General features: G+C 37.9%; 1 protein-coding gene across 1 annotated transcript in view; it reads left to right on the top strand.

The window, feature by feature from the left end:
• Tm9sf2 (transmembrane 9 superfamily member 2) overlaps nt 1–14,805 on the top strand; it is a 57,852-nt gene that overhangs the window by 9,047 nt on the left and 34,000 nt on the right. The window contains exons 2-4 of the mRNA XM_013022961.1: nt 3,545–3,612; nt 5,960–6,053; nt 11,967–12,094. Coding sequence (XP_012878415.1) covers nt 3,545–3,612; nt 5,960–6,053; nt 11,967–12,094 — 290 coding nt within the window. The remainder of the gene's footprint in view (nt 1–3,544; nt 3,613–5,959; nt 6,054–11,966; nt 12,095–14,805) is intronic.

Genomic DNA, 14,805 nt, shown 5'->3' with positions numbered 1-14,805 from the left:
CCAAAAAAAAAAAAGAAAGAAAGAAAAAGTTTGAAACCCCTGGGTAGATACTAGGGTTATTTTCAGAAATAGATTATGGTGGCTATAGTAAAAATGTTAAGATGTATTATAAAAATGGTACTCAGCAGCATGGTGTTCTTCCTCTTTCTGTGTTATCCATTTTCAGCACTGTGATTACTTAAATTTAACTAAAATTAAACAAAAGTTAAAATTCAGTTCTTCAGCCTCATTAACCACATCTTGAGTGCCTACTACTTTCTAGGTGCCCAGTAGCTACGTGTGGCTAGTCTTGCCATACTCAACAGCACAGGTGAAGAACATCTTTATCTGTTGGACTGCTGTAAGCACAAAGTACCCTGGGCCAGGCCTTATTCTTTCTGTTTGGGGGACTGTTGGTATTTAAACTCAAGATGCCTCTGTTGTCTAGGCGAGCAAGCGTCCTCTTGAGTCAGCTCAGTTTTTTGTTTTGGCTGTTAGTCATATAAAGTCTAAAGTTTTTGCCTGATGGGTCTCAGATGACAATCCTCTCCATCTCCACCTTCTGAATAGCTGGGATTACAAGTATGAGCCATCACACTCAGCCTCAGGTATCTCAAAACTGCTTGAAATTGGGATTATTTCCTCCATTCTAGATAAGAATTTTGAAATAAAGGGAAGTAAGTAACCTTGGCCAACTGATGTCAGTAAGCATTTAAGCCCAGACAGCCCAACTTCCAAAAACAAAGTTTGTAAATATATGCCTATTTGCAGCTAGAGTGATCTAGCTTTTGTGAACTGAAAACATGAGTTGTATAGAATTTAATAAGTAGTTCAATTCCTTATTTGGAAAAAAAAACACCTAGAAATGTGAACCAGATTAGCTTCTTAGAGGTCTTTCTGCATTCATTAAGGTATGTTAAATAGAATGTTTGAATTCTGATATATCTTCATAGCAGTGTCACCCTTCTAATTAGTGAAAATTATTTAGGCAGAATAGACTGTCAACTGGGAATTTTGCCTTCACAACAGTTATATGTATTTGTGTTAATTATTCATGTGTGCTGTAATGCTGGAGTGTCTTGTCCCATCATCTTTTTAGCTAAAATGACCAGTAATACAGTCTGGAATATTTCATGCCAAGAGACACTGTTTTTTTGTGTGTTGAAGGCAAGAGTATAGCAAATGGGTTGTAATTCCATTTGAGTAGAATTGTAGGATGTTCATGGGCAAGTATATACAAAAGCTGATGTCTTTCATTGTAAATCATGAATATTGGATACACAGTGTAATTGGTAAGCACTGCAGTGTCCACTTTCCTTGTTCTTTTACTTTTTGGTTTAACAAGTATTTACTATCTGATGTGTTAGGCACTGTTTGGAGTACTTTATAAAGCTAATATGTAATCTGCATATCCCTAGGAGATGAATATTGTGATCTCCATTTTGAAGATAAGGAAACAAGCATTTGTGGGGAAACTCAGGTGTTAAGTAATTTGACAAAAACCTTACAATTAGTAACTAGCACTAGAATATCTCCTCTTGATTTTTGGTATTGAAGACTGGTGACAACACAAGTTAGTGAAATCAACATGATAGATGTGGCTTTTATGACATTTCAGGGAGTCTCCTGATCAAGTCCAGAAATAGCCACAGGAGTTTAACTCTGTAAAAAAAAAAATACTTGTCCTGCCGGGCATTGGTGGCTCATGCCTGTAATCTTAGCTACTCAGGAGGCTGAGATCTGAGGATTGTGGTTAAAGCCAGCCGAGGCAGGATAGTACTTGAGACTCTTATCTCCAGTAAACCACTAGAAAGCCAGAAGTGGCGCTGTGGCTTAAGTGGTAGAGTGCTCACCTTGAGCTGAAGAGAAGCAGGGACAGTGCCCAAGCCCAGAGTTCAAGCCCCACCACTGGCCAAAAACAAAAACAAAAACCACTTGTCCTGGTCAGCAGCTCCTATTTAATGATTTTTTTTTTTTAGTTAGCCCCAAAAGTATTTCAGGGCACAAATCAGCTATTAACTTCTTCAGTTAGTGAATTCTGTTGTGAATATCAACAAACTCCATTTGAGAAGTTGGGTAACAGTTGATCTATACCTAGAAGAAATGTTTCCAGGAAATTGATACTGCTTTTCACCCCCTCATTGTTGAACTTGATCTATTCATTGTGAATATCTTCAGTGTTACTACCTTGATGTGCAGCATTCTCAAATTGATCAGGGCTTCCCTCCAAAGTTGGACCATGTAGCACTGTGAGTGCTTGGCACTTATGAGTGTACATGCTCATGTAATTGTATTTATAGTACAGTTGATTTAGAAATTTCTGACCAAAACTTGGCAGCATTTCTTGGTTGCAGTGAAGGTTAAAAAATGTTTTAAAATATAAATTATTTTTGCTTCATAGAACGAAATATTGAACTTGGAAACTAGTTTTTAAAAAATGCATTTGCTTAGCAAGTACAGTGTCTTGGGTTCAACCCCAGTACTAAAGAGGAAACACACACACACCATCACACATACACCATCACACACACACCATCATCATCCCTGATCATAAAAGAAATGCAAATCAAAACAACTCAGATTCTCAACCCAATTAACATTGTGAATTCGAACAACAACAAATGTTGGTAGGGATTTGGGGACAGAGGAACCCTATTACACTGTTGGTGAGAATATAAACTCTGGACAGCAATCTGGAGGTTGCTCAAAAAACTAAACATAGATCTTTCCTATGACCCAGCCATACTCTAGAGCATCTACCCAGAACATCATGAACCAGGATATTATAAAGACATCTCCATATCCATGTTCATTGCTGCACTATTCACAATAGCCAGCTGGAGCAGAAAAGTCCATGAGACTCTTGTCTCCAGGTAACCACCAGAAAACCAGAAGTGGCACTGTGGCTCAAGAGTGGTAAATCACTTACCTTAAGCCAAAGAGCTCAGGGACAATGCCCAGGCCCAGAATTCAAGCCCCACGACTAACAAAAATAAATAAATAAAATAATATGTATATATTGAAACTCCAAGATTTGGAAATGAGATCTCTGTTTTCAATTTTTATTCTGTTGATGACTGTCTATTCTTTATGTATGGTATATTCACGTGTATATCTTCTGGAGGGTGTGAAGGAGTGCATAGAATTCAAGGGGAAAGGTGAAAAAGTGCAACAGTGGAGCTCACTTAACACCAATGAAAAGTGAACTGTACAATAAAAAATAGCAGTGAACTATTCAGGTAAACTAACTACCTGACTCATGTTATTGTAATCCCTCTGTACATTACCTTTATAATAACAGGGTAAAAAAATATATATATTACTGTAATATATTACTGTAATAAATGCTTTTAGATGATTTAGAAAACATTGGAAACATATAACTCTGAAAGTTACTTTGGTATATTTTTAATGTATATACATACATTAAAGAGGACAGCTTAAAATTGGTTGCAAATTATGAATCTTCACATTTCAGTTTGTCAATATTTTTCAGTTCCAAACATGACTTGTCTACCTCTAATATTTTTTATGTTTGATTATGATTCTCTTTTCTCATTTTCAGGCTGAAATAGAGTTATTTGTGAACAGGCTTGATTCGGTGGAATCTGTTCTCCCTTATGAATATACAGCGTAAGTTTTTGGCATGTTTTTTACATGAATTTTATGCGTCTCAGGATTTTGTGCATTTAGAACTTTTTGTTTTCTCTCTAGAGTTAGGGATAAATTTATATGTGGTGGTTTTGTTTTGTTTTGTTTTTTTGGTCGGTCGTGGGGTTTGAACTGTGGGCTTGGGTGCTGTCCCTGCGCTCTCAGCTCAAGGCTAGCACTCTACCACTTGAGCCACAGCGCCACTTCCAGTTTTCTAGTGGTTTACTAAAAATAAAGAGTCTCATGGACTTTCCTTTCCGGGCTGGCTTTGAACCACGATCCTCAGATCTCAGCCTCCTGAGTAGCTAGGATTATAGACATGAGCCACCAGCAGCCAGCTATGAAACAGTTTCTAAATGTTAGTTAGCTTCCAGTTTATTTGCTGCTTAAGAATTTTAACAAAATATGTATTTGCCATAGAAAAAATATATACACAAAAAGACTACCCTATAAGAGCGTATATGAAGAAGAAAATACAAAATTTATGAATGGAAGGCCTGTAATTTATATCACTCTTGTAATCTTAAATGCTCTTTCTAATTTTTATCTACCAAAATAAAGAACCATTCCTATTTGAATTTTTGCGGATATTCTTTTCAGAAAACTCAGTGGATTTTCTTATATCCAAGAGGTAGAGATGTACCTTTGGGGAGTCCAGCCCCAATTTTATTGCTCTTGAGATTTGCTTTCCTCTTAGGAATCTCAGTATTCTGTTGTCATTACTGTACTGGCCTTTACCTATAACTCCTAATGTCATTTCAGGGTGACCACAAAGCTGCCCTTTAGTTTTTTATGGCAAAGTTGAAATTAGACTGTAACACTGAAATACAAAACTTAAAGTGCATTGGTAATACAAGAAGATTGCAGGGAGAGAACCATGTAGTTGGCTGAACATGCTTCTCTACCTGTTGAATTCCCAGAGGGTCTTTCTAGCTGAGCTGCTTTTACTGAGGCATGGTAGCCAGTATCCTAGGGTGGTGCAGGGTAGTACAGGTAAACTTGATACATCTTCCTGAAATGGTTTTTTGTTTTGTTTTTGTTTTTTTTCTTGGTTCTGGTTCTATGCTTGAATTCTGGGCTTGGGTATTATTCCTGAGATTTTTGTGCTCAAGATCAGTGCTCTACCACTTGAGCAACAGCTCCATGTTGGCAGAGAGAGAGAGAGAGTCTCATAGACTTTCCTGGCTATGAACAAACTGGCTTTGAACTGTGATCCCCAGATCTCAGCCTCTTGGGTAGCTAGGATTACAGCTGTGAGCCACTGGCACCTGGCTTGAAATGTTATTTCAACAGAAAGACTTGGCATAGAAAGTCATAACAAAAGGAGTGCCAGCAGGTACCTGTGCTTCATGTCTGCAAGAGTCTGAGATCTGAGGGTCACAGTTCAAAGCCAGCCTGAAATTCATGAGAGGTTTTTTGTTTTTTGTTTTGTTTTGGTTTGTTTTTTTTTGGCTGGTTGTGGGGCTTAAACTGTAGCCCTGGGCACTATTCCTGAGCTCTTCAGTTCAAGCCACAGAACCAGCTTCCAGCTTTTTCTGTTTATGTGGTGTTGAGGGATTGAACCCAGGGCCTCATGCATGAGAGACAAGCACTCTACTGCTGAGCCACCTTCCTAGCCCCTTATGAGACTCTTTATCTCTAATAAACCACCAAAAAGCCAAAAGTAGAGCTGTGGCTCACGTAGTAGAGCACTAGCCTGTGAGCATAAAAGCTTGAGGAAGTGCCCAGGCCCAGTGTTCAAGCTTCAGGACTGACACCAAAAACTGGTGGGAGAATACTCTATAAATTTGCTTGGAGAATAAAATTGTAAATGATTTTATAACTGGTGTGAGGAAAAGTAAAGTATAACTTGTTGATTTTCGTTAAAATCCTCTAATTTCCATTTCAATAAAATATTTTTTAAAAGTATTATTTAGACATGAGCTTATTCTGAGGAATAATCTATAATGTTTTGTTTGGGGGAAGTTGTGGTATATGGGACTTTGCTATAATTTTTTTTTTTTTTTTGTCAGTCATGGGACTTGAACTCTGGGCCTGAGCGCTGTCCCTCAGCTCTTCAACTCAAGGCTAGCGCTCTACCACTTGAGCTACAGCGCCACTTCTTGTTTTCTGGTGGTTTATTGGAGATAAGAGTTTCATGGACTTTCCTGCCCAGCCTGGCTTTGAACCGGGTTCCTCAGATCTCAGCCTCCTGAGTAGCTAGGATTACAGGCGTGAGCCACTGGCGCCCAGCATAAAAATATTTCTTATATAGCTAATCTTTCAATGTTAGCCATATGATTCATATTTCATTGTTTTTCTTTTTAAAATTTGAATATTCTTTTCTCAGGTTTGATTTTTGCCAAGCTTCAGAAGGAAAACGCCCATCTGAAAATCTTGGTCAGGTATTATTTGGGGAAAGAATTGAACCCTCACCATACAAGGTTTGTATTTAATTTTACATAAAAATTCTTTAGTAACAGGTTTTTGTTGTTGTTTGTTGTTGTCTTTTTTTATAGTACTGGATTTGAATTGCTTGCTAGACAAGTGTTCCACCACTTGAGCATACCTCTAGATCTATTTTTTGCTGGATATTTTGGAGTAGAATCTAGTGAAATTTCCTGCCCAGGCTGGCATCTACCTTGATCCTTCAGATTTTAGCTTCCTAGACAGTGTTAGATTTTGACTTTTTGGATTTTTTTTTTTTTTTAAGAAATGCCTAGGATAACTTATCTCTTCAAGGTAAGGGACAGTTTATTTCTTTTGTATCCGTGAATAGTTTCTTAAAGCTACAGTTTAAAGGAATACTTTTTCTTCTTATTACATGTTGTTAAGTCTGTCCTGTAGAAATTTTTATACAACTAGTGTTACAAGTGATAAAGAAGTCACATAAAGGACAATATTCAGACATCTTTTTCCCCCCGCCTTCCATGTACATCTTATAGGATGACCAGCCACTTAACTTTTTTATAAAAAGTTGTCCCATGGGGCTGGGAAGGTGGCTCAGTGGTAGAGCGCTTGCCTTGCATGGTCAAGGCCCTGGGTTCGATTCCTCAGCACCACATAAGCAAAAAGAAAAAAGCTGGAAGTGGCACTGTGGCTCAAGTGGTAGAGCGCTAGCCTTGAGCTGAAGAGCTGAGGGACAGTGCCCAGGCCCAGAGTTCAGGCCCCGCGACCTCACCCTCCCCCCCCCAAAAAAAAAAAAGTTGTCCCAACTTTTTCTGTTTGTTCCCATTTATTTTTTAGCAGTATCTATAGATTTACTTGCTCTTCCCTAGTGTTTTGGTTTGTTTGTTTTTTGACAGTCATCAGAATTGAATCTGGGCCTAGGCGCTGTCCCTGAGTTTTTTTGCACAAGACTAGTGCTCTACAGTTTTAAGCCACAATGTCACTTCCAGTTTTCAGGTGCTTAATTGCGATAAGAGTTTCATGGACTTTCCTGCCCACGGCTGGCTTGAACCTCGATCCTCACATTTCAGCCTCCTGAGGAGCTAGGATTACGGGTGTGAGACACTGGCACCCAGCAGCCTTCTTTTTTTGAAAGCTTATCTGTTTCAACCATTGAAAATAATTTGGAATATCAGTACTGGGGTTTGAACTTAGGCCTCACTCTTAACAGGTAGGTCCTCTACCATTTGAGCCACACCTTCACTCAGATAGTTATCACCAGTTGACTTTGTATAATATAAGGTGTTATCCTCAAAATAGGTACTTCATTTCTAGTCTTAGTGGCACATAACTGTATCCCAGTTACTTGGGAAGTTAGGAGGCAGTAGAATTTGGGTTCAAGGCCAACCCAGGCACAGTTATGTAAAACCCTATCTTCAAAATAAAAATAGAAGGGTTGGTGACATTCAAGTGAGTTCAGTCCATAGTATTGCAAAAAATAAAAATTATACATAAGCACATATGTATGTGCATGTATATTATCCTGTTATCTCCCAGCATTATTTTTTTTTAAATCTATTATCTTTTAAGCTTGCTATCTTTCTACATTGCTGCCCTGGTCATTTTATATCTGCTCTCTTATTACATAAAAAGTAAAATAGTTTATAATAATAACATTACTATATACAAAATTAAATGGTATAGAATATAAAATGAAGTCTCTCTTCTCCCCCAGTTCTACTTCAGTTTCTTTTTAATCTTTCCTGAGAAATTCCATATACCTACAAGTTTATGTAAATATAATTAGATTTGCTTATTTATGTATTCTGTACTTCTCATTGTTCCTTTACCTTGTTGCCTGTGTATCTGGGCACATGAAAACATGCATTGAAATAGCTTTAGCTTGACTCTAGGTTTTATTCCTCTGTCTGACCACTGCCTCTCCTGTCTTGTAGTTCCTCCTTTTGTGACTAAGACCCTTCATTTAGACATCTTGCTTACTTTCTCAGCAAGCACACTCATTTTACTTGGCGTTTTACCTGAGTACCTGTATAGCAGATCCCTGGACCTGGATTATCTGCTTTAACACCTGGACTGTGACACCCTGGGGAAAAAGATACATCATTATACAAGCTTAATCCACCATGAGTTTATAGTTTTCAATAATAAATAACATCCTCCTCTGCAAGTATTATAGACTGAAGTTTTCCATTCTGAAAATGTTAGTAGTCTTAAATGTTTTCAAAAGACAGTAGAATTGAAGGCCTAATCATGAGGAATGAAGTCAGTATCTGGAGCAGGCAACATGTTAAGTTTGGAACATCTCCTTGTGATATTTTGAGAGAGCAATTTCAAGGTTGTTGCATTCTTTTTATAGAAATGATTTTTGCCAGGTGCTGGTGGCTCACGCCTGTAATCCTAGCTACTCAGAAAGCTGAGATATTAGGATCGGGGTTCAAAGCCAGATCGGGCAGGAACATACGTGAGACTCTTTTTTTTAAATTTTTATTGTGAATACATGAGACTCTTACCGCCACTTAACCACAAGAAAACTGGAAGTAGCTCTGTGGCTTAAGTGATAGAGCACTTGCCTTGAGCTGAAGAGCTCAGGGACAGCACCCAGGTCCAGAGTTCGAGACCCACAACCAACAAAGAGTGATTTTCAGGCATATTTATTAAATTGTACAATCAAGTCAAATACTCTAGTAGTCTCTTAGTCCTGTCTGTTTATGTGTTGGCCTTGAGAATTTTCAGCAACCTCAATAATGAAGTTCAGTGACATGAAGAAAAACAGCAGGGGTCGCTAGCGGCACACACATACAGCCCATATCTGCAATACAGCCCATATCCACAGTAAGCAGGAATGAATCCACAAAATACTCAAACCCATATGTGAACTCTTATCCTTCAGGGCAGTTGCCAGAGGCAGATTAGTGCCCATAGTGGGACATCATTCTGGGCATTTCTGTTTATGTGGAAAGACTATGCTTATACATACCCATGACTCTCTCATTTTAATCCCTTGTCCTTAGGATTTTGAGCAGAAGGCATGCTTTAAAATGGAGGAAGATACATGTCTAATAGTTTGCCAAAGTTAGGACTGTGTAGAAAGAAAAACAGAAGGTGTGTCTATAAATGGAGAAAGATAATGCATCTAACATTTTCCCCAAGTTGCACCGAAAATTTTAGGATCAAAGTTGATGTTAAATTCTTTAATTCTCAATCTTAAAGGAACAGAATACACACTCTTAAGACCAAGTCATAAGATGGACTGAGAGATCAGGTTTTTCTTTCTAAACTAGCCATAGATGTACTGAGCAATATTTTTATCTCATTTGTAATTCTGTCTTATTTTCAATGACTTTTACATTATTTTAGATCTGCAGAAAAATAATAGTAACAACCAGCAACAAAACAAAACCCCAAATCTAGGTTGTCATATTTTTATCTTTGTTTTAGTAAAACAAAAAAAGTAATATATATTATGTGAAACTGGGGCCACGTCTTAGCAGAATCAAAAAAAATCTCAAGTTTAACCATTCATTCACTCAGTTAACACATTTTTTGATATCTTTTGTGTGGCAAGCACAATTGTACATGTGGATGCAATAGGCAAGAATCTGTGTTGTCAGTGTTTTGTTCTTAATGGGAAAAGGAAACAGACAACCCAAACTTAGAATAGTGACTGTTGAAAGAACTACTGAAAATAAATCAGGGGAAGTAGACATGGAATTTGCATTTTTAAAGAGGCTTACCAGGAAAGATGACATTTAAAAATGTAAATTTAAAGTCTTACTGAGAAGGTGACATTTGAATAAAAGACTTGAGAGTAATAGGAGAATAAACCTGTGAACACCTGGGGAAAGGTGTTCCAGGTAAGGAGAGTGGCAAATGCCAAGGTCTCAAGGTATGAGCTCACCTGGTGTGTTGAAGAAATAAAAAAAAGTCAGTACAACTTGGGCAGATGAGGACATAGAGACTTGTAGATGAGGGCAAAAAAATAAAAGGACCATGTCATAGAATGACTAAAGGCCAATATGAATACTTTGGCCTTGGACTAGGAATACATCTCAGTGGTAGAGTGTTTGCCTCATGTTTCCAAGGCCCCCGAGGTCCAATCCTCAGCAGTGAAGGAGACAGAAAAGGCATTTCTGTGTTCACATCTGAGTAAGAGTGAAGGTTTTGTTTTTTTTCAGCGTCGCTCTGATAAAAGAGAACGAATGTTATGGATGGATTGTGGTAGTTCCAAAAGAAAAGCTAAGGGTCCAGTTAGGAGATTTCACAGCCATTTACATGTAGGACCTGATAATGGCTTAAGCCTTTAGGTTTTGACAAATTAGTCCAGCAAATTGAGAGAAGATCAAAAGACCTCATGGAATAAGTTGCTGATTGCTCATACTGATCATTCTGGCTACTCAGGAGACAGATCTGAGGATCTCATTTTGGAGCCAGTCTGGATAGATAAATCTGAGAGACTCCTATCTCCAAATAACTAACTAAGTAGAACTGCTGGAGCACCAGCCATGAATAAAAAAGCCAAGAGAGAGTTTGAGATCCTGAGTTCAAGCCCCAGTACCATCCTCCTCCTCCATAAAAGAAAATCTTTCAAGGAGGGAAGAAAGTCCATTAAAGGAGTGAGGAACAGTGAAAGATTCAAGGCCTACTTGATAATTACTTGAGCCACATTCTCAGTCCTTTTGGTCTTAAAGTTTATTTTTTTCAAGTAGGATCTTAAGTTAACTTTCCTCGGGTCAGCCTCATTCTGATCTACTCCCAAGTAGCTGAGGTTACTAATGTGTACCACCATGTCCAGCTCACATTTGTTAATAAGACACGTAATAAAATTACCATTTCATAAATGTCAGTTAACATACTAGGTGTTTTGCAGATGTTTAAGTCAATGAATTTAAAAAGAATCACTAAACCCATTTTTGCCAGAGTTTGTACCAAGGTCTGAGTAAAGATTGATATTTGATTTAATGACAGCCACAGAATTACTCCACAGAGGGTTTTGTTTTGTGTTGGGGGGGGGTTGTTTTTTTGTTTTTTGTTGGTCGTGGGGGCCTGAACTCTGGGCCTGGGCACTGTCCTTGTGTTCTTCAGCTCAAGATTAGCACTCTATCACTGGAGACACAGGGCCATTTCTGGCCTTTTCTGTTGATGTGGTGCTGAGAAATCGAACCCAGGGTCTCATGCATGCAAAGCAAACACTCTATCACTGAGCCACCTTCCCAGCCCACTCTACAAAGTTTTAAATCTACAGTAGTTAAAATTGCAATAAAACATTTTCCTAAATACATTTTGTCTTATTTTACTTGAATATATTCAAGTAAGACAATGCTGGGTTTGGGTTTTATAAGGAAAATTTGATTCCCTTGAGAGTTAATAGCATTTTCATATCATTAATTAAATACAATAAACCCATAACTAAAGAGGATTTAAAATTCCCAACTAAACATAGAAAGAGGCTGTAGTACGTTGTGATTAAGTGAATTTTCTCCAGCTCTCAACTTGTTCTAAGTGATAATCACAAGGAAAAAAAAAAGGGAGACTGAAATTATTAAAATGAAAAACTGGCTGGGAAGTTGGCTCAGGGGTAGAGTGCTTGCCTCTCATGCATGAGGCCCTGGGTTCAATTCCTCAGTACTACATAAGAAGCCGGAAGTGGCACTGTGGCTCAAGTGGTAGGGCACTTGCCTTGAGCTGAAGATCTGAGGAACAGAGCCCAGGCCCAGAGTTCAGCCCCCACGACCAACAAAAAAAAGAGAGAGAGGGAAAAAAAATGAAAAGCTTATGGAAAGAGATGTGATGACTTGAATTTTTTGGAGAAGCAGTAAGATTGAAATTTAAATTTGATCTGTGAAGGGTTTTAAAATGTGTATTACCGATATTGATGTACTAATACTTTATCATACCTTTAAGAATCTAAATATTTTTCCTAATGTACCTTTTACCTTTTTTTTATACAGTTTATGTTTAACAAGGTGGAAACCTGTAAGCTTGTTTGTACGAAAACATACCATACAGAGAAAGCTGAAGACAAACAAAAGTTAGATTTCTTGAAAAAGAGCATGTTACTGAATTATCAACATCACTGGTAAGACACGGAGATTTTAGCATTGGGGCTTTTTCAAGATGAAAACATCTCTATTTCCATGACTCCAAATTATTTCATAGACTGTATAAAACAAAGCAAATTAATTGATTTCCTTACTTGTGATCATAGCATGAAGTGTAGTGACTTTTACTTACCAGAACATGGTTAAAATTAGTAGCACACAGTATCATCTTTTAATTGCTTAGATTACTGCTATAGCTGGTACTTCTTTTGGTAAATGGGCCTAGTACATAAAATAGTTGTTTTTGTTCATGTGTACTTAAAGTTTCTTACCAGTCTGTGTTAAAATGAAAAGTACTTAAAACTATTGTATTATTGTTTTTAAAAAGACCAACAACTGTGCTTATTATTCAGTATTCAAACGTAGAGTTTGCAAGAGGCTCTCAAAATCCACCCTTTTAAGCCTTACCGTTAAAGATAATTTTGCTTACAAATGCTTACATCTTACGTGGAATCAAGGCGGGTGTGTATTTTGCCCCTTTAGAAAGTATAAGGTGCTGGAAGAGGGGACCAGGAGGACTATCTTTTCATTTTCTTTGAATGTCTTGTTGGTGTCTTGGCTTGAACTATTTGCCTGCCCCAGGGAGGTTAGGAGCATCAGTTGAAACTAAAGTCCTATGGTGCACAAATTCTTAGGAGCCTGTCCTTCCCATTTGACCATTCCCTCAAAGGACTGCTGAGGAGAGCAACCCCTGGACATTTGCTCATCCATGAACTAGGCATGGCTGGACAAGTTTGTTCTGGTCAACAAACCTAGGCAACATGTACTTGAGCCCCATAGAATAATGTTCCCATATGCAAGTGGGACTCCAGTGGAAGAAGAGGAGGAACAGAGTTATCAGAAACTTGGCTGTTACTCTCATATCAGCAGCTCTTCTACTCCTCAAACTAAGAGCTCTCCTGCCCACATAAGATACTGTGGGTATACATTTAATTACTGAGTAAATGTGATTGTGGATGCATGTATATTCTTAAATGATATTCCTCCTGATGTTTTGGCTTTTCTTTTTTTTTCTTCAAATGTTAGCTCTCTTGCCAGGTGTTGGTGGCTCATACTTATAATCCCAGCTACTCAGCAGGCTGAGATCTGAGTATCATAGTTCAAAGCCAGCCTAGACAGCAAAGTCCTAGAGACTCTTCAGTTAACCGCCAGAAAACCAGAAGTGTCACTGTGACTCAAAGTGGTAGAGTACTAGTCTTGAGCATAAAAGCTCAGGCACTCAGGCCCTGAGTTCAAGCCACACAGCCAACAAAAAGGGGAAAAAAAATAGCCCTCTTTACTGTCATTTACTCTAAAAGCACCTGACTCATTGACTGAATACAAGAATGACTCTAGGCCTTTGGGGTGATTTTAGCTCTCTTACACCCTCCTGGGTAAGTGGCACTATTTAGAATCTAGCTCCTGAAGATAATAGAAGCAAAGGCTGGGGGTGTAACCATGGTGTAGAGCATTTGACTAGCATGTGTAAGACCCTAGGTTCCATCCCAGCACCAGTACTACAAAGGGGAAGAAGAAAAAAAGGAGAAGTAGCTCTTTAGTAGTCTCTATCCAGGAAAGTATTGAGAAATCTTTTTTTTTATTTATTGTGAAAATCTTTTAAACTAATTAGTGATATAATTAACGTGGGTCCTATTTTGATGCCAAGATAATTAATAACAATAAGAGTAAATAATGTTAAATGGTTTATGAATAATGAAGAATTTACAGTAGTAAAATTTATTAAGCAACTTGTAATAGGTATATCACTTGCAAACTTAAACTAGTGTACCTTACAAAAACTAGAGAGCCAGGCACAGGGGCTCACACCTGTAATCCTAGCTACTCAGGAGGCTGAGATCTGAGGATCATGGTTCAAAGTCAGCCTGGGCAGGAAAGTCCATGAGATTCTTATCTCTGATAAACCGTCAGAAAACCAGAAGTGGTGCTGTGGCTCAAGTCAAGTGGTAGAATGCTGGCCTTGAGCTGAAGAGCTGAGGGATAATGCCCAGGCCCAGAATTCAAGCCCCACAACTGACAACAACAAAAAGTAGACTGTGAAAATATTGAATAATAATTTTGAATGGAATTGGAAAAGTTTATATTACAAATCTAAATCCATTAACCAAAAAAAAAAGAACCTAAACCATACCAGAAATGGGGAAAACACTGATTCATAGTGATGAGTTATTAAAACTATTGGTTTAGTGTATTTCTGTCTTGACTTATTTTAAAAGGTTCTTACAATGGAACTTGATTTTAAGCATGGATAGCATGTGGCAGAGCTTAAATATGTATTCAGGAACTTGAAAGACCTTCAGCAGAACTACATTCTGTACAGGAATTTTATTGTGAATATAGTATATTTTATTTTATCCTTTGTACTAAATTGCTTTAAAGAGAGAATAATCATTTCGAAATTGTAAAGCAATGCATGACTATGAAACTTACAAGCAATACAGGAAAATAGTAAGTAAAACAAACAAGAATCTTCTACCACTCACAGATTTTAAGTCCTCTTCCCTCCCAAGAAGTAGCACTATTCTCATACGTGCTTTTTATTTTTCTTTGTATTCACAACTATGTAAAAGTATGTGTAGTTCTTTTTTTTTTAATTTATTTTATTTGTGAACATACTGTACAGAGGGGTTACAATTACATGGGCAGGATAATGCGTACATTTCTTACCAAGCATTGCAGCCTCCTCCTTTTG

The sequence above is a fragment of the Dipodomys ordii genome, unplaced genomic scaffold (assembly GCF_000151885.1).
Source record: "Dipodomys ordii isolate 6190 unplaced genomic scaffold, Dord_2.0 Scaffold65, whole genome shotgun sequence".
Classification (NCBI taxonomy): domain Eukaryota; kingdom Metazoa; phylum Chordata; class Mammalia; order Rodentia; family Heteromyidae; genus Dipodomys; species Dipodomys ordii.
This window is presented reverse-complemented; position numbering and strand designations above follow the sequence as displayed.